General features: G+C 39.9%; 1 protein-coding gene across 2 annotated transcripts in view; it reads left to right on the top strand.

Annotated features, from left to right (window-relative positions):
- Positions 1-503: 503 nt before the first annotated feature.
- PPP2CA (protein phosphatase 2, catalytic subunit, alpha isozyme) overlaps positions 504-25585 on the top strand; it is a 27683-nt gene continuing 2601 nt past the window's right edge. The window contains exons 1-6 of one of the 2 annotated variants that reach the window (XM_011951108.1): positions 504-638; positions 18193-18402; positions 22383-22556; positions 23315-23404; positions 23885-24046; positions 25180-25298. In XM_011951108.1, coding sequence (XP_011806498.1) covers positions 576-638; positions 18193-18402; positions 22383-22556; positions 23315-23404; positions 23885-24046; positions 25180-25298 — 818 coding nt within the window. In that variant the 5' untranslated portion in view covers positions 504-575. Of the gene's footprint in view, positions 639-16608; positions 16648-18192; positions 18403-22382; positions 22557-23314; positions 23405-23884; positions 24047-25179; positions 25299-25585 lie in introns of those variants that run through there. The other variant, XM_011951109.1, reaches the window with a different exon arrangement.

Genomic DNA, 25585 nt, shown 5'->3' with positions numbered 1-25585 from the left:
TCATAGTATTTTGTGACTGCAGGTAGTAGTAGTAATAACTGTCGACTGAGATTGTATTCCAGACATTGTGCTTAGTGTTTAAATAATGTCTCACACTGAAAATAGAATGTTGTAGTCCACTTAACCTTAAATTTTATATTAGCCAATTCCGTTTTGTTTTCCCCTGGGAATTGGGGAAACAGGTAGCTAATTTAGCTATTAGCTGTGTGTTGTATTTTTAAATTCTTGTAACTCAGTTTTCTAAAGTACACAAAATGTTGATCTCTGCTGTGAACATTTTAACTTCCCTTTTCAAAATTAACTTTGCATCATGTCGCTTTAGTACGGAATGGTGGAGTATCATATTAGCATTTTGTATTCGTGAAAAAAATCAATGGAAAACTATTACCCTGATCTGTTTGTGGTTTGATGTGAAAATTAGGTTCATGAGTTTGATGTATATGTTTTCAAGACAGGCTTTTTTAGAAACCATGTTGTGAACAATTGGAATTTAAGTAAGTCAAATTTAGATTTATTTCTCCCAAGCCTGAACAAAACTACTACTAGTGGATGAGGTGGTACATCATTTGTTGGAGATGGCTTTTAATGGTAGCGATGTATTGAATCTCCTGTTTCTTTACCCTTTCATATCAGATGAGGTTGGTGTTTATTTTGAAGGTTTAAAATTGGCCTTTCAAAATGAATGTATATTGCCAGGTCTTAATTTCTAGGTACTATATATGATGATCTTACCGATTTTTGGAATTCAGTGCATTATATGACTTTTAAGTCAATAGTTGGCCAGTTGACTAGTCTTTTGAAGAAAACATGGAAAGGAGGGAGGTAATAACGTAACTGGAAGACTGGACTGCGAGTTAGATTTGGACATGAGTCCTTCCGCTCCTACTTGAGTAATTGGGACAGACTTTGGGACAGCCACTTAACTTGGTCCTTGTTTTCCTGTCTATAAATTAAAATGTGTTCTGAGATTGTGCAGTCAATTCCCTTTTAAATTAGTGTGTTTAATATTGAACACCTATTGAATATCCAAGATTGCATACTCTTTTGAGAGAAATGAAAAGCAATGAAGAGTAAGTATGCTTATTGTCAAGGAGTTATAAATCTAGTTGGAAAGAAAAGCATAGTATGAAAAGGTGTGGGAGATGGAGCATGTAAGTAGAGGGTTTGTGCTGGAAACTGTTGTAGAAGATAAGATATACTGGATGCTAAAGTGGGGTGAGTGAAGCTAATGCATCTAATATTGCTTTCCACATCTTTGTAAAACTAAGATGTAGTGAGGTAAATCTCCATTGCTTGCTCTGCTTACGCAAATTTTAGTTCTGAGTGCCAAAAAAGATGGAAATAATATTTGAGAGTAGGTGTTTTATATAAAAGTTTCCACGGAATGGATCCGTTTTGGTGGATATCATTACACAACCTTCATACTGTTTATAACTGGTATTTCAACTTTGAGGATGATATTAAACTTCCAAACTAAATTAATTTGAAGACAGTTTTTTTGAGTATGTGGAATCCATGAACTGATATTTTTTGTACAAGTCTTTCTAATAAAACAAAAGCTGTCTTTCACTGTTAATGTTTGTGTGCCAGTGGCATCTCTGGGCGAAAGCTACGTATGTGCTCTTTGGTGTGATTGCCTTCTAAAAAGTAATTTTGAAAATTTGAGGGCTAATTTTTTTTGTTAGTATATAATAATAGTATTTTTTTGAGAAAAAAGATACTTGTTTGATAATAGTTGATAATTTTTTCAATCATAAGAAGGAATGATAATGTAAAAGCCTTCCTTCTACCCACCTAAAGATGCCTGATTTGAAGGGAAAATATTTAAATAGTAAAGATGTATACCATAAGAGGTCATTGTTATTAAAAAAATCCTGAGGCCATTATTTTGTTATCCCATCGACAATTAACACTGGTACGTATTCAAAACTGGGAAAATCTAAGTATGCATTTATAGACAAGGGTGAACATGGTTTTTATATTACTGACTAGCTAAAAAGAATTTTAAGATGTGATTAAGGTTTATATAAAAGCCGAGGTTGTTAGTGTATCGTATATTTTGTCATATTGAGGATCATAATTTGTTGATAGTTTAATAATTTGGTGTGCAGTTTTGTCTCAGGCTCAGTTCTATAGTCAGCATTACATCAGTATGACTGGCCTGGTATGTTTCAGTCTACAGATTGAAAGGACTAAATAGTATCAACTTGTTTTTGCATTGACTACAGTAAACTTTTATCATGTGACTTCAGCCTTGGTTTAGTTTGGGTGTGATTCTTGGCTTTGTGCTTAACAAACGTGTGGAGAACGTTGTTTGATAGCCAGACTTTTTTTTTTTTCCCAAAGAAGTTCTTTACCTAGGTATGCTGTTTTCCATTGCTCTGCAAGCACTATAAATAAAGTGCAGTCATTAGTCATTAAAATGTTAGTTTTAACATTTGTTACGTGAGTATGGAAATTACAAACTGCTTGCTTCCAATTAGATGAGCTGAAAAATATTTGACCAAGATGACATTCTTGTATGAAGTGGGTAATATATTGCTGTATGTGTGTACATTTCATTTTAAAGGCTGTTTGGCTCATTTACCTAGAAGTGATTTGAATATTGAGGACAAATAGGTGGGGGAATCTTGTTACAGAACATTATTTTTATCATACTTTTATAAGATAGTTATTGTTCTCAGTTACAGATACAAACCAAAGACTCAGAAAGGTAAAGTGACTCAACTAAAGGGGCTAAAAGTGAGATTGCCAAGGCTTGTGGATTCTAAGCCTGATGTTCTCGTATTGCTTCACAGATCCCCTTCTCTTTGCAGAGGTAGTGTTAATAGTGAAAGATGTAGGTGAATTGGGGCCAAGCTAAATTGGGAAGTCAACACTTCCGTAAAATAAAACTTTTTTTTTTTTTTTGAGACAAGATCTTACTCTGTCGCCTAGTCTGGAGTACAGTGGTGCAATCTTGGCTCACTGCAACCTCCACCTCCCAGGTTCAAGCAGTTCTCTTGCCTCAGCCTCCCTACTAGCTGGAATTACAGGCACCCGCCACTGTGCCCAGCTGTTTTGTATTTTTAGTAGAGATGAGAGTTCACCACGTTGACCAGGCTAGTCTCGAACTCCTGACCTTCAGTGATCCACCTGCTTCGGCCTCCCAAAGGGAGGGTAAGTTAGGAAAACTAAGAGACTGAGTTTGGTGGGGTCTTATCAGGCTACTGAGGAGAGAGGCAAAGTTATATGTAACAGGGAGACACTATTTACTCTTTCTACTTTGACCCATTTATCTTATATCATTATCATCCTTGCCTGAAAAAGCTGTCAACCTCTACTCATACACAAGCAGATCTGAATTGGATGAGAACTATGAAGGAGGCAGATTTTTGTTTTTGTGTGTGTGTGGTTTTTTGTTTGTTTGTTTTTTTGAGATAGTCTCACGGTCGCCCAGGCTGGAGTGTAGTGGTGTGATCTCGGCTCACTGCAACCTCTGCCTCCCAAGTTCAAGCAGTTCTCCTGCCTCAGCCTCCCAAATAGTTGGGATTATAGGTGTATGCCACCACGCCCAGCTAATTTTTGTATTTTTAGTCGAGAGTCTGGTTTAACCATGTTGGCCTTGCTGGTCTTGAATTCCTTACCTCAAGTGATCCACCCACCTCAGCCTCCCAAAGTGCTGGGATTACAGGCATGAGCCACTGACACCTGGCCTGTTTTTGTTTTAAATAGGTTTTCTTTTGGCTTCTGGGGCAGAAGTGATAGACCAGGCTGAAGAAGGGAGAGGTGTCTAGTTGTCAGTAAATGGTTGGGAGGAGATGGGGTTTGAAAGAATGGTAAAGAACAACTTGAGATTAACTACTTAATTTTTTTTTTCTTTTTTCTTCTTTTTCTTTTTTTGAGACAGAGCCTTGCTCTGTTGCCCAGGCCGGAGTACAGTTGCGTGATCTTGGCTCACTGCAACCTCTGTCTCCCAGTTTCAAGCGGTTCTCCTGCCTCAGCTTCCTGAGTAGCTGGGATTAGAGGCATGTGCCGCCATGCCTAGTTAATTTTTGTATTTTTAGTAGAGACGGGGTGTCATCATGTTGGCCAGGCTGGTCTTGAACTGCTGACCTCAAGTAATACGTCCGCCTCAGCCTCCCAGAGTGCTGGGATTACAGGCATGAGTCACTGTGCCCAGCTAACTGCTTAATTTCTGCACAGTGCAGTATTATTGCCTGTTTATTTATTGGTCTGTTGTGGATTGTGGTTTAAAATGGATGAACAAGGCAGTGGCGCAGATATGTGTATATCTGAATCTGGGCAGTTTTTAAACTGAACATGACCAGTTGGCCAGTCCCTCTTGCACCCTGTGTTGCCACTTCTGCCTTAGTTTAGTCATGTAGTTACCACTACAGATGGGGATTTTTACCCTGCTGGTGTTGGGGCTGGAAGAAGGTTGCAAACCTTTGTGCTAGATTGGGACCAGGAGTAGAATGGGAGACAAGCAGTAGCATGTGTTTACCTGGCCAAAGGCATGCCAAGTGTAGTTCACAGGGGTTATGGAGTGTCAGTGATGCTATCATGTGACAGTGTACATTTGTTTTTGGAACCAATATTTAATAAACCCTCATTGATGCATTATTGTCTCTATTGAGCTTTGTCTAAAAAGCACTACCTTATTCTCGTGTATAAGGATTTCTTAGTTTGGTTTTTCTCTAATTAATAGCACAGTTTTGGATTAGTCAGAAGATTGACTTTGTAGTTAATTCTAGATGGGGAATGTTTTAGAATGCTTGTGCCGGCGGTGGTCAAGTAACTTATTTTTCTGCCGCTCATCATGTGTAAATGAGCAATAATGCCCACTATCTATTTCTTTTGGCTGGCTTTACTTAATAAAATAGGCTTAAGGATTGATTTAGGATGGGGTAGAATTGTAGTAATGAAATCAACCTTAAAGACCATCTACGCTGGTGGGGCACAGTGACTCATGCCTGTAATCCCAGCACTTCGGGAGGCTGCAGCAGGTGGATCACGAGGTCAGGAGATGGAGCCCATCCTGGCTAACACGGTGAAACGCCGTCTCTACTGAAAATAGAAAAAATTTAGCCAGTCATGGTGGTGGGCGCCTGTAGTCCCAGCTACTCGGGAGGCTGAGGCAGGAGAATCACTTGAACCCGGGAGACGGAGGTTGCAGTGAGCCAAGAAACTACATATATAGCAACATTTCTCAGTTGTATAAGTAGATTAAAACTTTTTTTTTCTATGCAGGAATGATTGGGAATGTTTAATTCATTCACATATGTAGGTTAGTTGGTAAAGATTGAGTTTAGTCTGTTGTGCATATGAGACATAGTTACTAGAGTGTTGCCTGGAGGGTTAAACTTTTAAAGTATAACCATACTGATTTTAATCAAAGAAGATTGAAATGTTTCATCAAATATTAGCGGTATCTGTTCAGTGTAATTAATGAAAGACAAGTAGTCATGACATACTGGTCAGTGGTGGACTGCATATGATGGTGGTCCTATAAAATTATAATGGAGCTGAAAAATTCCTATCACCTAGTGACCTTGTAATGTCATAGTGTAACACTTTATATTGTTTATGTTTAGTTATACAAATACTTCACATTATGTTAACAGTTGCCTGCAGCATTCAGTACAGTAAATGCTGTACAAGTTTGTAGTCTAGGAGCAATAGGCTATCCAGGAGCCTAGATTCGTAGTAGTCTATACTATCTAGATTTGTGTAAGAACACTCTGATGTTCACACAACTACTAAATCATTTGATGTATCCCTGTGGTTAAGCAACACATGATTAGTATGAAGAATGTTTTGATAGTTGAAGGAAAATAACTCAAGACTCATTTGCTTCCAGGGCTAGTAATGTGTTCTACATCATGTATCACCCCACCCCTCAAACTGCTAGCCCTATATAGTAACTTACCACAAACCTTGGAATTTTTTGCATCGTTATCAAAATGACATACCAAATCAACCGTTCGTCTTGATGTAAAAACAGTATGAGACAAAATGAAATTCTCTTGGAATATTGAAAAAAATTTTTTTGCCTGTGAATTTAGTAGTTTTACTTCTTAAGAGTTTTCAAATGATTTCAGTTCTTAAACTGAAAAATAAAATTCAAAAATTAATTGCATTTTTTCCAGTTTTTCTTCTATGTCTTTATATTGGTGGAACTGTCCAGCTATATGGTAAGGATATGAAATGTTAAATTTACTTGAGCTAGAGTTACAATGAACATTAGAATTAATAATCAGGCTTTTTTTTTTTTTTTCTTTTTTTGAGAAGGAGTTTTGCTCTTGTTGCCCAGGCTGGAGTGCAATGGCACAATCTTGGCTCACCGCAACCTCCACCTCCCGGATTCAAGCGATTCTCCTGCCCCAGCCTCCCGGGTAACTGGATTACAGGCATGCACCATCACGCCCGGCTAATTTTTGTATTATTAGTAGAGATGGGGTTTCTCCGTGTTGGTCAGGCTGGTCTCGAACTCCCGACCTCAGGTGATCCGCCACCTCGGCCTCCCAAAGTGCTGGGATTACAAGCGTGAGCCATCTTGCCCGGCCAATAATCAGACTTTTAGTAGTAAAATCACTTTCAAAAATGGAGATTCCTTTGTCAAATAGTACTATTAGTAGTACTAAGATTGTAAAGAGGTTATTTGTGTCTGATTTTGAGTTTGATCCTACAGAGAAGACACATTAGGCCAGCATTGACATTTTCCATCAAGGGCAGAATTGATGATACAAAAACTTGATTTCTGTCTAAGCATGGTGGCTCATACCTGTAATCCCGGTGCTTTGGGAGGTGGAGGCCGGAAGCTCACTGGAGACTAGGAGTTTGAGACCAGCTTGGGCAATGTAGTGAGACTACTGTTTCTACAAAACAAAAAATAGGTTTCTCTAGTTAAGTACAGATCATTGATCTGTGATGAATCTGAACACTTTTTCCTCAGTATAGATCTTGGGATTCTTCTGTGTTTGACTACCTTCTTTTGAAGGAAACCACCTTTTGTTTTTTTTTTTGTTTGTTTTGAGACAGTCTCACACTGTCGCCCAGGCTGCAGTGCAGTGGCACAATCTCAGCCCACTGCAACCTCCGCCTCCTGGGTTCAAGTGATTCTCCGGCTTCAGCCTCCTGAGTAGTTGGCATTATAGGCATGCACTACCATGCCCAGCTAATTTTTGTATTTTTAGTGGGGGGCGGGGGGTTTCGTCATGTTGCCCAGGGTGGTCTCAAACGCCTGACCTCAAGCGATCCACCCACCTTGGCCTCCCAAAGTGTTGGGATTATAGGCATGAGCCACTGTGCCCAGCCGAAACCACTTTTAATATGTTATACCTTTAGGATATTAGTTATATCATGATTCCTTTCATGTAACTAACAACAAAAGTGAATATTAACCCCAAATATTGGAACTAGTATTTTGAAGCAAGTTATTTCTTGGTATACTTGAGTGCTAGAATTGGTACTGCTATGTGATTAACTGTTTTTGAGACTAAGAAAACATTTTGCTGGACATCTGATGAAATTATCTTAAAAACAGTGCTTGAGTGTTTTCCCTGGAATATAGTGGCAAGAGTACTCTGTTGTCCATCAGACCACTTGCTGCTCTCAGATGGCCTTGCTGTTGAATGGCATAATATGATTTCGTTGGAGTACCCAAGTCCTAAGACTTGAAGAATAAGGGTTATTATCTCAGTCTCATCTTTTCTCTGAGATAGCATTTGTTCAAGAAATGTTACCTGTTTTCAATGATGAAGGGAGTGAGAGTCTGTTTAGGAGTTACTGTACACATTAAACATTGGTGACCAGCTTTTAAAGAATTAGAGGCTAGGCCTAGTGACTTCCACCTATATCCCACCACCTTGGGAGGCCAAGGTAGGAGGATATCTTGAGCCCGGGAGTTCCAGACCAGCCTAGGCAACATAGTGTGAGACCCTGTCTATACAAAAAAATTTTTACTTTTTAATTTTAATTTTTATTTTTTGAGATGGAGTTTTGCTCTGTCACCCAGGCTGGAGTGCAGCGGCATGATCTTGGCTCACTGCAGCCTCCATCTCCTGGATTCAAGTGATTGTCCTGCCTCAGGCTCCTGAGAAGCTGGGACTGCAGGCCAGGGCTACCATGCCCAGAATAATTTAAAGTTAATGTCATAATGTTAACGATGCAGGTTTAAGATGCTGTTATAAAAAGAAGCTTGAGTAGTTGCCGTGTAATCTTAGGATTTAAGTATAGATTTTAAAATGAAAAACCCTCAGAAAATGGGGAGATGTGATAACTTTTCTTAACACTTGTAGGAGAAAAATTACAAAGCAAAAATGGGCATAGAAAATTTCTGGCTATATATTTAAAAAATAAGAGAAAATGCCAAAAAGTTACTTAAAATAACAGTTTGAAATAGTTTATACACATACTTAGAACATCATCTAGCTCTTAATGATTAGATATTCAAAAATATGCACTGACAACTTGTATAAGAGGAGAAATAACTGATGGTAAATAAACATGGAATAAAAAGTTTGTACTCAGAAATGAAAAATGCCAATTAAATTAGTGAGATCACCTTTTATATCTGAAATAACTGAGAATGAGTATATTCTTTCATTTATTACTGTATAACAAATTGGCATAATTGAGTTTTATAGTACATATGAAACAAAAAAAAAAGTTAATGCTATTTTGCCCCATAATCCCACAATTAAAGCTTTTTGAAAGGAAATAATTCAAATGAGCAATAATACTGTACATGTATAGGTCTGTTTAGAAGGGCGTTATGTAGTTTTAAAAAAATCACTATAATGTAGAAACTTGAGTTAGTATGAAACATTAGGACACAAAAGGAGATGCTGATCAGTTATAAATAAGAGGTGTCTGTGGGTAAAAACTGAAAGGTAATAGAAATAGAATTCTGGTTGGTAAGAATAAGATAGTTGTATATCTTAAAGCTTTCATTGAAATCTTAACATTTTAAAGGTTTTTTTTGTTTTGTTTTGTTTTTTTAGCATTTTTTTGTTTGTTTTGAGAGAGAATCTAACTGTGTTGCCTAGGCTGGAGTGCAGTGGCATGATCTCAGCTCACTGCAACCTCTGCCTCCTGGGTTCCAGCAATTTTCATGCCGCAGCCTCCCAGGTAGCTGAGATTACAGGCCTGTGCCATCTTACCTGGCTGATTTTTGTATTTTTAGTAGAGATGGGGTTTTACCGTGTTGGCCAGGCTGGTCCCAAACTCTTGACCTCAAGTCATCCACCTGCCTTGGCTCCCAAAGGCATAAGCCACTGTGTCTGGGCTTTTCATTCAGCCTTTTTTTAATGCAAAGAATTGTGACATGGTTGTAATCATTTTGTGCTTTTATTTACTTATTTTAAGATAACATCATCATAGCTCATGGGAACCTTGCACTCCTGGGCTCAAGCGATTCTTGTGCCTCAGCCTTTCTAACAGCTGGGACCACAGAGTGCACCACCATCCCTAGCTAATTTTTATTTTTTGTAGAGACAGGGTCTTGCCACATTGCCCAGGCTGATCTTGAACTCCTGAGCTCAAACAATCCTCCTACCACAGCCTTCCAAGTAGCTGGCACTACAAATGTGTACCACTATGCCCAGCTAATATTTTAATTTTTTTGTGGAGATGGGGTTTTGGTATGTTGCCTAGGCTGAGCAGTAATACTTTGAAAGGAATCTTTTTTTTTTTTTTTCTGAGCAATAGGTCTCAACAATGCACTTAAAATATTCAGTATACCGTGCTGTAAGCAGATGTGCTGTCATCCAGGCTTTGTTGTTCCATTTTTGGAGCACAGGCATAGTAGATCTAGCATAATTCTTAAGTGCTGAAGGATGGCTTTCCACTTAAAAATGGTTTTCAGAATGGTGAATGAGCATTGGCTTCAGCTGAAAGTCACCAGCTACATTAGTCTTTAACAAGAATCAGCCTGTCCGTTGAAGATTTGAGGGCAGGCACTGACTTCTCTAGCTAGTAAAATCCTAGGTGGCATCTTCTTCCACTAGAGGACTATTTTGTCTACATTGGAAACCTGTTGTTTAGTGCAGCCACCTTCATCATTTAGGTAGATCGTCTGGGAAACTTGTTGTAGTTTCTGTATCAGTATTTGATGCCTCATCTTGCACTTTTATGTTAATGGAAATGGGTTCTTAACTCTCTTGAGCCAGTCTGCTAGCTTCAAGCTTAACTTCTGTAGCTTCCTCACCTCTATTAGCTTTCATAGAATTGAAGAATTAGGACCTACCTCTGAATTAGGCTTTGGCTTTTTTTTTTTTTTTTTGAGACGGAGTCTCGCTCAGTCGCCCAGGCTGGAGTGCAGTGGCATGATCTCGGCTCACTGCAAGCTCTGTCTCCCGGGTTCCCGCCATTCTCCTGCCTCAGCCTCCCGAGTAGCTGGGACTACAGGCGCCCGCCGCCATGCCCAGCTAATTTTTTGCGTTTTTAGTAGAGACAGGGTTTCACCGTGTTAGCCAGGATGGTCTCAATCTCCTGATCTCATGATCCACCTGCCTTGGCCTCCCAAAATGCTGGGATTACAGGCATGAGCCACCGCCCCCGGCCAGGCTTTGGCTTTTAAGTGAATGTTGTGGCTGATTTGATCTATCCAAACCACTAAAACTTTGTCTGTATCAGCAGTGAGACTGTTTGGCTTACTATTTGTGTGTTCACTGACGTAGCATTTCTAATTTCCTTAAAGAACTTTTCCTTTGCATTTATACCTCGGCAGTTTGGTGTAAGAAGCGTACCTTTAGGCCTGTCTCGAGTTTCCATGTGCCCTCTCCTAAGTTTAATAATTTCTGACTTTTTATTTAAAGTGAGAGATATGCAAGTCTTCCTTTCACTTGAACATTTGGAGGCCATTGTAGGGTTATTCATTGGCCTAATTTCAATATTGTGTCTCAGGGGATAGGGAGCCCCAAGGAGAGGAAGAGACAGAATGGCCGGTCAGCAGCAGTAAGAATATATACGACATTTATTAATTTCATTGTCTTATGGGCACGGTTTGTAGTGCCCCAAAACAATAATAGTAACATCAAAGATCACTGATCAGGCGGACGCGGTGGCTCACACCTATAAGCCCAGCACTTTGGGAGGCCGAGGCAGGCGGATCACAAGGTCAGGAGATCGAGACCACGGTGAAACCTCCTCTCTACTAAAAATACAAAAAAAAAAAAAAGCCGGGCGCCATGGCGGGCGCCTGTAGTCCCAGCTACTCAGGAGGCTGAGGCAGGAGAATGGCATGATCCTGGGAGGCGGAGTTTGCAGTGAGCCTAGATCGCGCCACTGCACTCTAGCCTGAGGAACAGAGCAAGACTCCATCTCAAAAAAAAAAAAAAAAAAACAAAGATCACTGATCACATATCACCATAACATACAATAGTAATGAAAAGGTTTGAAATAATTTTAGAAGTACCAAGATGTGACAAAGAGACAAGAAGTGAGCACATGATGGTGGGAAAATGGTACTGATAGACTTGCTCCACACAGGGTTGCCACAAAGCTTTGATTTATTAAAAAATGCAACATATGCAAAGTGCAGTAAAGTGAAGCACAGTAAAATGAGGCATGCCTGTGGTTATTGTGTGCTCTTAAGGAAATTACTGTTACTATTTTTGAGACGGAGTCTCGGAGTCTCGCTCTGTCACCCAGGCTTGAGTGCAGTGGCGTGGTCTCTGCTCACTGCAACCTCACCTCCCAGGTTCAAGTGATGATTCTCCTACCTCAGCCTCCCGAGTAGCTGGGATTACAGGTGCCCGCCACCACGCCTGGCTAATTTTTTTGTATTTTTAGTACAGATGGGGTTTCACCATGTTGGCCTGGCTGGTTTTGAAACTCCCGACCTCAAGTGATTCATCCACCTTGGCCTCCCAAAGTGCTAGGATTACAGACGTGAGCCACTGTGATCAGCCAAAAATGATAAGTGGTTAGTGAATTTGTTGTTGGTTCATGTACTTTTAAAAATTGTCTTCCGCTGGGCGCAGTGGCTGTAATCCCAGCCTTTGGGAGGCCAGGGTGGGTGGGTCACCTCACGTCTGGAGTTCAAGACCAGCCTGGGCAAGATGGTGAAATCCTGTCTCTACTAAAAAAAAAAAAAAAATTAGCTGGGCACGGTGGCTCACACCTGTAATCCCAGCACTTTGGGAGGCTGAGGTGGGTGGATCACGAGGTCAAGAGTTCAAGACCAGCCTGGGCAAGATGGTGAAATCCTGTCTCTACTAAAAAAAAAAAAAAAATTAGCTGGGCATGGTGGTATGCACCTGTAATCCCAGCTACTCAGGAAGTTGAGGCAGGAAAACCTAAGAGGCGGAGGTTGCAGTGAACCAAGATCGTGTCATTGCACTCCAGCCCAGGCAACAAGAGCAAAAACTCTGTCTCAAAAACAAAAAAAAATCATTGTCTTCCATGAAAAACAGCATGGATGATTTATGAGGTCTAGTTTAAGCCTGCTTTGTTTGTAATTTCATGTTACTACAGTGGTTATGATGGCCTGTATTCAAGAATGTTGAGTCTGTGGGTCATTTATCTTATAGCTGATTAATAGTGGATTGGAAATAAGGTTGTGGAATTTCTGAATCCAAACGAGAATGCCGAGAGGATACTGGTAATAAGATAGTGTCCTCAGTAGCGCATGCCTGCAGTCCCAGCTACTCCAGAGACTGAGGTGGGAGGATTACTTGAGCTTGGGTGGGAGATCAAGGCTGCAGTGAGCCATGATGGTGCCGCACTGCAGCCTGGACAGCAGAGCAAGACCTTGTCTCAAAAAAAAAAAAAAAAACGGTTTTAAAAAGTATCCTTAAAGATTGCTTTCCTTCAAGTGAATCTGCAGATTTTTTGGATTCTAGGACAGTGTGAGATGTTTAACTTCCCACAGTTACTTTGATAAGGTGTTATTAAGAGAATAGCCTCATTTCAGTTTTAACCTTGTTCTTGGAAGTTTATACCAAATTTTTGTTTGCTTGAAATTCATTCATTTCAGTCTGTACCCTTTGACTGAATTTCAGAAGGGTTCTGATAAATGAAAACCAGTATGGTACTAATTATATTCTTTTTTTTTTTTTTTTTTTTTTGAGATGGAGTCTCGCTGTGTCACCCAGGCTGTAGTGCAATGGCATGATCTTGGGTCACTGGGTTCAAGTGATGCCCCTGCCTCAGCCTCCTGAGTAGCTAGGATTACAAGTGTGTGCCACCATTCCTGACTTTTTAGTAGAGCCGGGGTTTCACTATGTTGGTCAGCTGGTCTCGAGCTCCTGACCTCAAGTGATCCACCTGCCTTGGCCTCTCAAAGTGCTGGGATTATAGGTGTGAGCCACTGCGCTCAGCCCTAATTACATTCTTTTAAAAACTTTATCTTAATTTTTTTCCCAGATGTTGATCATGTTAGCTAAGAAATTTGAGGTCCTGGAAAAATGTTTTAGGGGAAGCAAAAGGTTTGGTATGTGTGATTTGCTTTTGCTTGTCCTTCATTTCTTAATTCAGGTGACGTGAGACTTTATAGAAGTCAAAATGCCGGAGTAAAAAGGTGGTTATTAAAAATAAAAAACCTCAAATGTCAAAATTAGGTTACTTAGAAGTCTGGTTCTACCATTTACTTTGAGTATTAAGTTAGACAGTTGAGATTGTGTAAACACCTTTGAAAATGATGGTTGCTAAAGGTCTGGAGGCTCTGGAGGTGATCCATAAAGCCACTCTTATTAGGTGCTTTCAGGATTTACAAGGCCTAAGTCCTTGTGATAGCACAGCTTATCTTTATTTTATTTTTAATTTTTTTTTTTTTTTTTTTTGAAATGGCTGTCTACCAGGCTGGAGTGTGGTGGTATGATCACGGCTCACTGCCTCCTTGAACTTCTGGGCTGAGGCGATTCTCCCAGCTCAGCCTTCTGGGTACCTAAAACTTCAGTGGCTAATTTTTTTATTTTCTGTAGAGGGGTCTCAATATGTTGTTGCCCAGGCTGGCCTCTGAACTGCTGACCATCCTCCCGCTTTTGCCTTCCAAAGTGTTGGGATTACAGGCATGAGCTGCTGCACTTGCCAAAATAATTTTTTTTTTTTTTTTGTGATGGAGTGTTGCTCTGTCACTCTGGCTATAGTGCAATGAAGCCATCTTGGCTTACTGCAACCTCCGCTTCCCAGGTTCAAACGATTCTTGTGCCTCAGCTTCCCAAGTAGCTGAGATTACAGCCATGCACCACAACACCCAGCTGTTTTGTGTTTGTAGTAGAGACGGGGTTTTACCATGTTGGCCAGGCTGGTCTGGAACTCCTGACCTCAGATGATCCACTCGCCTCAGCCTCGCCAAGTATTGGGATTTGGGATTACAGGCATGAGCCACCGCACCCAGCCCAAAATGATCTTATATATGAACATCTGTATCTTTTATTGTTCTAGTGTTCTGGTGTAGTCTGTTTTATTGTAGTAGTAACTATCTGAGAGCTGGTAAGTTGAGACCAAAAAAGAAAAAAAAAAAAAAACAACCAAAATCAAAAACTGGTTCTTTCCAGGGTTGCATTTTTGTTAAGATCTACTTAATAGTTGATTGGGTGATTTTTTAATTTAATTTAATTTATTTTATTTTTATTTTTCTTTCTCTGGTCTGAGGGGTGATTGCTTCTACTGTACACCACTGTTAACGCCAGTGTTTAATTATACTTGTTCTGATCTGTGAAGTTTGGTAGGAAGGGAAGAAAGAGCTTTGGTTAGCTTTTCTAGATTCACAAGTTAGAAATTTCACTTAAGAATTAACTGTTCTTTTTATTTTAAAGGACAATTTGATAATGTCAGCATTTAAAAATCAAACTACTAGATACACTAGTTAAGTTCACTTCATAGTATCTTCTCTCAGGAAATGTGCCTGCATATGTATACAAAGGAGAAAATACTAGGATACAAATTGCTGTAGTTTCACACTGCTCTGCCATTGTAATTGATCAGGGGATGCTCTGCCTCCCCTATGAGAAATTGACCGGCTGTCTCAATAAATGTTATATATTATTATGTATTGTTAGAAAAGCAGGCTGCTGAACAATATTGTTTCTAGTTTAAAAATGCAAAGGAAAACTATTGTTTCTGTAGACATACAGTGTGTGTGTAAACTTTGTAAACAGTTTTAAAAGGATACACAGACAGTCCCCGATTTTTTGACTTAATGATGGTGTGAAAGTGATAGACATTCAGTATACCCCTCAGTTTATGATGGGACTACATCCCTACATCCAGATAAGTGTATCATAAATTGAAAGCATTGTAAGCTGAAAACACACTTTTGACTTGATTGTATTTACAATAGGATTATCTGGATGCAGCTGTGTTACAAATTGAGCATCTGTACATCGGGATTTTATTGGTAACTGTGCCCAAAGGGGTTGTTGGGATTGTGCAGGGTGCTCAAAGGGAACATTTCATTTTATCTGTGCCAAATTTTTTTACAAGAATGTATTACTAATTTGTATAGTTTAAAAAATAGATGTGTTTATCGTTGGGATTTGCCTAAATTGAAATAACAGCAACAAATAGCATTTAGACTTAATTTTCCTTCATGATTTGAATAGAAATTTTGAGTCACTTGTAGTAAGGAACTTCAGGCAGTCCTGAAAGTCTATTTTTTATTATTCATACAGAGGAGAGCCTTGCAGGTAAACAGATGTTCACAGATGTATATTAACATTTAACTTCTGATAGATTTAAATGTGAAAATTACATCATGGCAAGATGTACACGGTATATAACCATCTTTTTTTTTTTTTTTTTTTTTGAGACGGAGTCTCGCTCTGTCACCCAGGCTGGAGTGCAGTGGCCAGATCTCAGCTCACTGCAAGCTCCGCCTCCTGGGTTCACGCCATTCTCCTGCCTCAGCCTCCCGAGTAGCTGGGACTACAGGTGCCCGCTACCTCGCCCGGCTAGTTATTTTTAGTAGAGACGGGGTTTCACCGGGTTAGCCAGGATGGTCTCGATCTCCTGACCTCTTGATCCGCCCGTCTCGGCCTCCCAAAGTGCTGGGATAACCATCTGTTTTCTTATGTCATGCCTTTTTAAAACTTCTGAATAACTTTGGCAAGTTTCTTCTCAGTGTAGGACTTATTTCATTCAGTTATTTTCATTAATATATGATAGGTGCTGAAAAAACACTAGATATGGTATTAATGCCAGACAGACTTGGTAATGGAATATGCCTAGTTAATTTGTGTTTTTTCGTGATAATTAATGGGAAGCTGGAATTACCCTGGAGAGAAAAATTTCAAAATGAAGTAGGATTTGATAATAATGAGTTGTACATATTTCTTAATAGATATCTCAGGCCGTTGTAGTGGCTAATGCCTATAACCCAGCACTTTGGAAGGCAGAGGCGGGCAAATCATTTAGGCTCAGGAGTTGGAGGCCAGCCTGGACAACATGTTAAAACCTCACCTCTACAAAAAATACAAAATAGGCATAATGGTGCACACCTGTGGTCCCAGTTATTCATGGAGACTGTGGCAGGAGGATCATTTGAACCTGGGAGGTAGAGGTTATAGTGAGCCGAGATCACACCACTGTACTCCAGCCTGGTCTTGAACTCCTGGGCTCAAGCTGTCTACCCTCCTTAGCCTCCCAAAGTGCTGGGATTACAAGCATGAGCCACAGTGTAAATTGAAAAAAGCACAGTGGAAATTTCTTCTAAACTCAGTAAAATGTTAGGTCACTTTAGGGATGTCACTGGTTGGTAGGCATCCTGAAATAGGCCCTCAAAAATGTTTGAAGACTTGAAAATAGTGGTTCTTAAACTTGGTTGCACACTGGGGAAAGGAAGGGTTGGGGTGTTTAAAAATTATTGATGGTTTGATTCCACTCTCCACAATTCTTACTTGATTAATTAGGGGAAGGGATGGGCGTTGGTGTTTTTGTTTTTGTTTTCAGACAGAGTTTTGATCTGTCACCTAGGCTGGAGTGCAGTGATGAGATCTTGGCTCAGTGCAACCTCCACCTCCCAGGTTTAAGCAGTTCTCCTGCCTCAGCCTCCCAGGTAGCTGGTACTACAGTCATGCAGCTCCATGCCTGGCTAATTTTTTTGTATTTTTAGTGGAGACGGGGTTTCACCATGATGGCCAAGCTGGCCTCAAACTCCTGACCTCAAGTGATCCGCCCACCTCGGCTTCCTAAAGTGTTGGGATTACAGGTTTGAGCCACTGGGCCTGGTTGGGCAGTGGAATTTTTGATGTGCAGCTAAGATTGCATTACCAATGCCTTGAACCCAGTCCTTGTCATCTGTGGTTGTCATGGCTCGTTAGCAACAATTCTCTGGTAATTTGTTTTGGTATCTTATGTGAAGTGGTCTCTCCCGGTTACCCTTTCCCTTTCCTTTGTGACACTTAATACAGTGTACTTTTGGCTTGGTTACTTGTTTGTGGTCCTTCTTCCCTCTACTGTAGTGGGAATGAGCCATATTGTTCACCACTATATGTCCAGTTGCTAGCACGGGGCTTGGTACATAGTAGTCACTCAGATGGCTGAGCAAATGATTTTCTCACAGGCATGGGCCACGGTGCCTGGCCAAAAACACGTTTTTAAAAAGTCAAACAGGGCTGAGGTGAGGTGGTTTATGCATGTAATCCCAAGCCTTGGGAGGATGAGGCTGGAGGATCATTTGAACCCAGGAGTTCGAGAACACCTGTGCAACGTGGTGAGACCCCATCTCTACAGAGAGGTTTGTGAAAATTAGCTAGCCATGGTGACGTGTCCCTGTGGTCCCTGCTACTGAAGTGGTAAGATTCCCTGAGCCAAGAAGATCCAGGCTATAGTGAGCTGTGATCATACCACTGCACTCCAGCCTGGGTGACAAAATGAGACCCTGTCTCAAAAAAAAGGAATCTTTGAGTGCTGTATTGTAGTTAGAACTCTAAAGGTAAGGAAGTAGGTACCTGAATGTCTTGTTGCATTTTCATTGATGTTATGTGGCTGCTAACAATTAGTATTTAATTAGATGGCAATTTGATAGGTTTTTAAAAAACTCCTAGTATTGATGATAGGAATGCACATTTTTTTCTAGGTAACAGGGTGAGATAGCTAATGCATTATAATCATATCTCGCTTATTTTAATGGGATCATAAATGCCTGCAATTTTATCTTAGACTGAGTCTGCCCCTTAAGTTACATTAAGTGTAAGTAAACAAATCTTTGTTAATATTGTTTAATGCCAAATGTATTGCCTTATTTTTGTCTCCCATCTGTAGGCTAAAGAAATCCTGACAAAAGAATCCAACGTGCAAGAGGTTCGATGTCCAGTCACTGTCTGTGGAGATGTGCATGGGCAATTTCATGATCTCATGGAACTGTTTAGAATTGGTGGCAAATCACCAGATACAAATTACTTGTTTATGGGAGATTATGTTGACAGAGGATATTATTCAGTTGAAACAGTAACACTGCTTGTAGCTCTTAAGGTAATTTCAGTTTTATGTTGGGGCTTGTTGAAATGGGTAAGACAGTCGTCTTGAATATTTTTTTCCCCAATTATTTTCTCTATCTGAATGTTAAATAAAACAAAATTCCACATTTGGGAATGCATATGTTCAGGTTTCAGACTTACAAATCATAGGCGTCTGTATTCTGAGTAAGGGGATGGTACAGAATCAAAACAAAAGGAAAAGAATAAATGCGTCAGTCAAATTGTTTGAAAAAATAGGCTGGGTGTGAAAATTAGCTAGCCATGGTGACGTGTCCCTGTGGTCCCAAAATCCCAGCGCTTTGGGACGCTGAGACAGGCGGATCACCTGAGGTCAGGAGTTCGAGACCAGCCTGGAGAACATAGTGAAGCCCTATCTCTACTAAAAGTACAGAAAACTAGCCGGGGGTGGTGGCGGGTGCCTGTAATCCCAGCTGCTCTGGAGGCTGAGGCAGGAGAATTGCTTGAACCTAGGAGGCAGAGGTTGCAGTGAGCTGAGATTGCGCCACTGCACGCCAGCCTGGACAACAGAGCGAGACTGTGTCTCAAAAAAAAAAAGAAAAGAAAAATGTTAGAGGGCTGGTCAGATATTTTAGTTCAGTAAATTGGGATATGAGAGATAATATAATTAGGTTTGTGTTTTTAGATACTTTTGAAGTATTATAAATGTATAAACATACCAAATGTCAAAATGTTTACATCAGCTGGTCACAGTGATTCGTGGCTGTAATCCCAGCACTTTGGGAGGACAGGACAAGGTGGGCGTATTGTTTGAGTCCAAGAGTTTGAGACCAGCCCTTGTCTACAAAAAAATAGTAATAATAATTAACCAAGTGTGGTGGCACAGGCCTGTAGTCCCAGCTACTCAGGAGGCTGAGGTGGGGAGAGTTGCTTGAACCCAGGAGGTCGTAGCTGCAATGAGACTTGATCTTGCCACCCTACACTGCAGCTTGGGTGATGGTGAGACCCTATCTCAAAAAAAAAACTGAGGAAGAATCTTGTTCAAGTAAAAAAAATTTTTCTGAGGAAGAAATTCAAGAAAACATTTGCTGTAAATATTTAACAGTGAATATGTATGTTATGGTTTATCTCAGTTGAATAGTTTCCAGCCATTAACCATGACGGTAATAATCTAGAATAGGCTGGGTGCAGTGGTTCACACCTGTTATCTCAACACTTTGGGAGGCTGGGGAAGGCGGAGAGAATCACTTGAGTCCAGGAGTTCAAGAACAGCCTGGTCAACATAGACCCCATCTCTACAAAAAGTTAAAAAAAAAAAAAAAAAAAGCCAGATGCAGTGGTGTATGCTTGTAGTCTCAGCTACTCAGGAAGCTGAGGTGGGAGGATCACTCGAACCTGGGAGGTCAAGGCTACAGTGAGCCATGGTGCACCACTGCACTCCAGCTGTGTGACAGAGCAAGACCCCTGTGTCTTTAAAAAACAAAACTCTAGAACAATAGAAATGATAACTGAAAAAGCAAGTTCCAAAATTACATGCATTACATGCCAGTTGTAGCTTTGCAGAATGTACCGATGATGATCTGAACATGAAGCAAAACATGGTAAATAGCTGTTAGGGTGGCAGGCTTCCGCCTTTCCCTTTAAATAAATTGTTTGACTTTACCTTTACCTAAAAATCTTGGGGAGATTTTTTAAAAAAATTTTCCTAGGCAACAGACTCATTTTTATTAAATAATATTCAAAATGATAAAATGACTGTCACACACTTTCCTAATATTAGAGAAGCAGTGAGATGTGGTTTTAGCATGACCTGAATTTTCGTGATTAATATCTGAATTGTGTAAAATGCTACAAAATATTTTTGGAGGTGGTTATTTTCTGCAGCTGTAAAATGAAGGAGTTGGACTAGATGGTGGAAGGTTTCTGCGGTGAGTCCAAATACTATGAAAAGAGCTAACCTGTGCTAAAAATAAAAACCCAGGATGAATCCAGTGATCAAAGAGGAATGAGTGTGCTACCTTTAAGAGTTTATGCAAGCAGCCTGGGCAACCTAGTGAGACCCCATCTCTTCAGAAAACAATTTTAGCCAGACATGGTGCCATGTGCTGTAGTCCTAGCCACTCTGGAGGCTGAGGTGGGAAGATTGCTTGAGCCTAGGAATTTGAGGCTGTGGTGAGCTACACCAGTGCAGTTGAACCTGGGTGACAGAGTGAGACCCTATCTAGGGGGAGAAAAACTTACTCATGGAAGTGTAATGGGCTGAATTGTAGCCCCCAAAATTCATTTGTCTAAGTCCTAACCCACAGCACCTCAGAATGTGACTGTATTTGGACAGGTAATTAAGGTAAAGTGGTGGGGTCACATGGTTGGACCCTAATCCAGTGTAAGTGGTATCCTTATTAGGGGTCACATGGTTGGACCCTAATCCAGTGTAAGTGGTATCCTTATTAGAGATTGGGACACAAATGGGGAGAAGATAAGACAGATGGAGAAGATGAGCATCCATAAATCAAGGAGAGAGGCCTTCAGAAGAAACCAGCTCTGCTGACATCTTGATCTTGGACTTCTGCCTCTGAAACTGTGAGGAAGTAAATTTCTGTTGTTGAAGCTGCCTGTTCTTTGATGCTTTGTTGCGGCAGCCTTAGCAAAAGAATACCGGGGGAGAGGATGTTTCTTTCAGTAAATGGTGCTGAAGCAAATGGATCAGAATGTATCATATATCTAAATGTAAGAGCTAAAGCTACAAAACTTCTAGAATAAAAAACCAGAAAATCTTTGTCAGGTTAGGTAAAGATTGTTAGATATAACAAAAGCACAATCCATAAAAAATTGAAAAACTGGACTTTATCAAAATTAAGATTCTGTTTCTTCAAAAGATGACACCAGAAAAGAAGTGCTTGTATTCAGATATTAGAAAACAAAAGCAAACAAACAAAAAAAACAACTTTTATAGCTCAGTAACGAGACAGATAATTGTTAAATGGAGAAAATATTTGAGTAGATACTTTACCCAAGAAGATGATACGTGAGTGGTCAATGAGCACATGAAAAGCTGCTTCATATCAATTGTAATCAGGGAAATGCAAATTAAAGTAGCTGAGATAATACTTCACACCTGTTAGAATGGTTGTAATCAGTAAGGTTGCTAATACCAAGTGTTGGTTAATACTGGAGATTAAACTCTTCATGCGTTGCTGGTGGGGATATAACATGGTCTAGCTACTTTGAAAAATGACGGTTTCTCAAAAAGTTAAACATTACCACGTGATCCAACAATTATATTCCTAGGAAACTTCCCAAGAGAAATGAAAGCATATGTCCACAGAAAAACTTCCACACGTATGATTATGGCAACATTATTCATAGTAGCCAAAAACCTCAGTAACATAATTACCAGTTCATCTTACCTGTGAATAGAGAAACAAAAAATGGTATAGGCATACAGTGAAGGACTGTGCAACTGTGAAAAGGAACAAACCACTGATCTATGCCATTACATGGGTAAGCCTCAAAAATATTCTAGGTGATATTTAGCCAAAAGACTACATTTTGTATTCCATTTATATGACATTTCTAGAAAAGACAAACTCAACACAGAAAGTAAATCAGTGGTTGCCAGGAGCTAGAGTGGGAGTGGAGAGTGACTGCATTAGGGATCTTTTTGGGATAATGGAAAGGTTCTAAAACTGGATTGTGGTGATTACTGCATAACTATACATTTGTGAAAAATTATTGAACTGTAAAAGTAATTTATGTGGTTTTGTATGCCATTGATGATGTTTGGTATAAAGTTGGTGGTAGAGGGAGTTTGATTTTAGTTGAGATGATGTGGGCAAACATCCCATGGGCATTTAAACACTTTGTAGCGCTGTGGTTTTGGTTCAGTATGATATGAGGGTGTGTGCTGTTTTTTCAACAAAATTGTAACTCTGCATTTTTTTTCTGTAGAAAGTTTCTTGAATTTTCATTGGTTTTTGAAAGACCTAGTTGTTTATGTTTTGCATTTTGTTGTTTTAGGTTCGTTACCGTGAACGCATCACCATTCTTCGAGGGAATCATGAGAGCAGACAGATCACACAAGTTTATGGTTTCTATGATGAGTGTTTAAGAAAATATGGAAATGCAAATGTATGGAAATATTTTACAGATCTTTTTGACTATCTTCCTCTCACTGCCTTGGTGGATGGGCAGGTATGTGGATCTAAAACTCATTGCTGATTATTTAAGAGAATCAACTTCCTTTAATGTTCAGGTGCTCCTGACTCTTTCCACTGTTATACCTCTTTAGGGATATTTTTTAGTAGATATTGATAGCATTCATTCAAATTTTAAAAAATTAATTTGACAAATGTGTCCAACTTTTTAAAGTGCATTATTCTTTATATCAGGCACTGAACTGTATGATGGGATCACAAGGGTGGATGATGTAGCCCATTTATTCTCTCAGACTGTTTTTGGACAAGTCTGGGAGATGTAAGGAACTAATTATTGTGCACACAAAAGAACTTATAATAAAATTTTATGAGTACAAAGATACTAGTCTCTGGCAGGGGGCAGGAGTGATATCCAAAAAGTTTTCTCAAAGGAGCTATTTGAGGTGGAGTCTGGGTGTGACAGTGATGTTCTATTAGGAAGAATGGGAGTGTACTCAATAGTTTAGAGTGGGCTGGAGCAAAGCTGAATCCTGCAAAGTCAAGCCTCATTCAGGCAGAGCACAGAAACACCAGAGGGGCCAAGTGATGGGGGTGTCGAGCTCATTTTGAAAAAATTTTTATAGAGACACAGGGTGTTGCTGTGTTGCTCAGGCTGGTCTCAAACTCCTGGCCTCAAGCAGTCCTCCTGCCTCAGCTTCCCCAAGTACTGGGGTTACAGGCATGAGCCACTGTGCCCAGCCAAGAATGTTTACAAATTTTTTAGGTGAGGTTAACCTTTTAAACCACTCTTTTCAGATCTTCTGTCTACATGGTGGTCTCTCGCCATCTATAGATACACTGGATCATATCAGAGCACTTGATCGCCTACAGGAAGTTCCCCATGAGGTATGACTTATTTGATAAAATCTTTCCAAAAAACTTATTAGGGAGTGGAGAGGTTTAATTATAAGTTCATTAGATATATTCTGTCTTATAATTCTCAAAAACAATTTGAGGTGTGAACACTCCTGTCTGCCCTATTGTTCAGAAGAAGCTGACATTAAGAAACCTGCCAAGATCACAACAGCTGTAGAGCTGGGCTTATTAGGACCTAGGTTGTCTGTCTTAGACTCTGAAATTTATATAGGCAGATTAATTAGGGCATGTTGCTGCTGGGTCCCATGGATGTCAGCTGTGTCTCATAAAGTCTACCGGAAAATACATCTTACTTGATGCAGATGTTTGACTTCAACTGCACAATCTATTAGCGTTGTCCACAACATCACTCAAAGAGGGTGACTTAGGGTGCTGCTTCTGATGAATTACTCAAATAATGTGTTAACCATGTTTGTAAAAGGCATTTTATAACTTGAAGTTATTTTTTAGGGTCCAATGTGTGACTTGCTGTGGTCAGATCCAGATGACCGTGGTGGTTGGGGAATATCTCCTCGAGGAGCTGGTTACACCTTTGGGCAAGATATTTCAGAGACATTTAATCATGCCAATGGCCTCACGTTGGTGTCAAGAGCTCACCAGCTAGTGATGGAGGTATGCTTCTATTCTTTGAAATATGACTTGTTTTTTAATGAACTTAAGCAAAGAAGATATTAGGGGGTTTTAAATTAATGACATTTGTGAGAAAGTCCATCTGTTCCTTCTGATGAGTTTACCATTATAGCCTGAGCCTTTTCAGTAGATGCACACTACTAGAATTAAAAGCTCAAGTTGTTGATTACAATGAATCCATTAACATTTTTCCAGAGAAATCTGAATGATTAGGAAGTACTTGGGATTTAAGAGTGGGAAAGTAAGATGTAGGGAGTTGGGGTGTGTATATAATATTTTATGATCCCAATGTCATTTCATATATTTAACATGTATGTATGTAGGAGAGACTGGAAAGAAATACACCAAAATGTTCTAAGTGGTCCTTTGGATGGTAGGATTACAGGTGATTTGAAAGAAGAGAAGGGAAAGAGGCAAAGGTTCCTGACATGCACACTGATTAGCATGTTTTTAAAATAAGGTCCTAATTAGATTAATACTAGTACAACTCTGTGGTTATCAATAAAATCTGACTTTGCTAAAGATAAATTTGTGAACAATACTAAACAAAAAGAAACAAAAATAGCTCATGCATTCAGATGGATGGATTTTGAGGAAACAAGGCTGGAGATCCTAGAGGCATATTGCGTTTGTTCCTGGGCAGTGAACAACTTACAGGCCTTTACCTGTAACGGACAAAATTGGTAAGGTTCTGGTCTCCAGGATTAGGTATCTACTTCTCTAGGGAATGGCCGCTTAAATACTCATTCTTAAATCATGTTTTAAGACCACTGCAATAGAAGAGGCTAATGAGACACTATCATTTACAGCAAGGGAGATACATGAGAAGCAGTTCATTCTTTGGTGGTCGCCGCTGTTTGTTAAAGGCTTTTTTTTTCTTAATTTTTAGTACTAAAAGCAAGTTCTGTAATTAGGGGGAAAACAAATACATACATATCTTACAGGTTGTATGAAGTACAGCAAATTATTAAGTCATCCAGAAAAAAAGCATTAACATTTCTTAAGCCCCTTTGGCAGGGGTGGGAATGAGTAGAGATTTTTTTCTCTCTTGAGTGAAGTAGCATTTAGTTGAATTGAGGGAGTAAAGTAAGATTTTTGCCTCATTTTCCTTGTAGGGATATAACTGGTGCCATGATCGGAATGTAGTAACGATTTTCAGTGCTCCAAACTATTGTTATCGTTGTGGTAACCAAGCTGCAATCATGGAACTTGACGATACTCTAAAATACTCTTTGTAAGTATTTCTACTTGAAAATTTTATTGCATTACTGAATATGTAGGTTTTTGGTTTGTTTATTTATTTTGAGAGAGAGGGTGTCACTATATTGCCCAGTCTTACCTCGAACTCCTAGGCTGAAGTGATCCTTTCACCTTGGCCTCCCAGAGTGTTGGCGTTACAAGTATAAGATACAGTGCCGGCCGGGCACAGTGGCTCAGGCCTGGAATCCCAGCACTTTGGGAGGCCAAGGCAGGCGGATCACAAGGTCAGGAGATCGAGACCATCCTGGCTAACATGGTGAA

Source organism: Colobus angolensis, unplaced genomic scaffold (assembly GCF_000951035.1).
Source record: "Colobus angolensis palliatus isolate OR3802 unplaced genomic scaffold, Cang.pa_1.0 Scaffold314, whole genome shotgun sequence".
In the NCBI taxonomy this organism is placed as follows: Eukaryota; Metazoa; Chordata; class Mammalia; order Primates; family Cercopithecidae; genus Colobus; species Colobus angolensis.
Note: the sequence above shows the minus strand (reverse complement) of the source record. Positions and strands in the feature narration are given on the sequence as shown.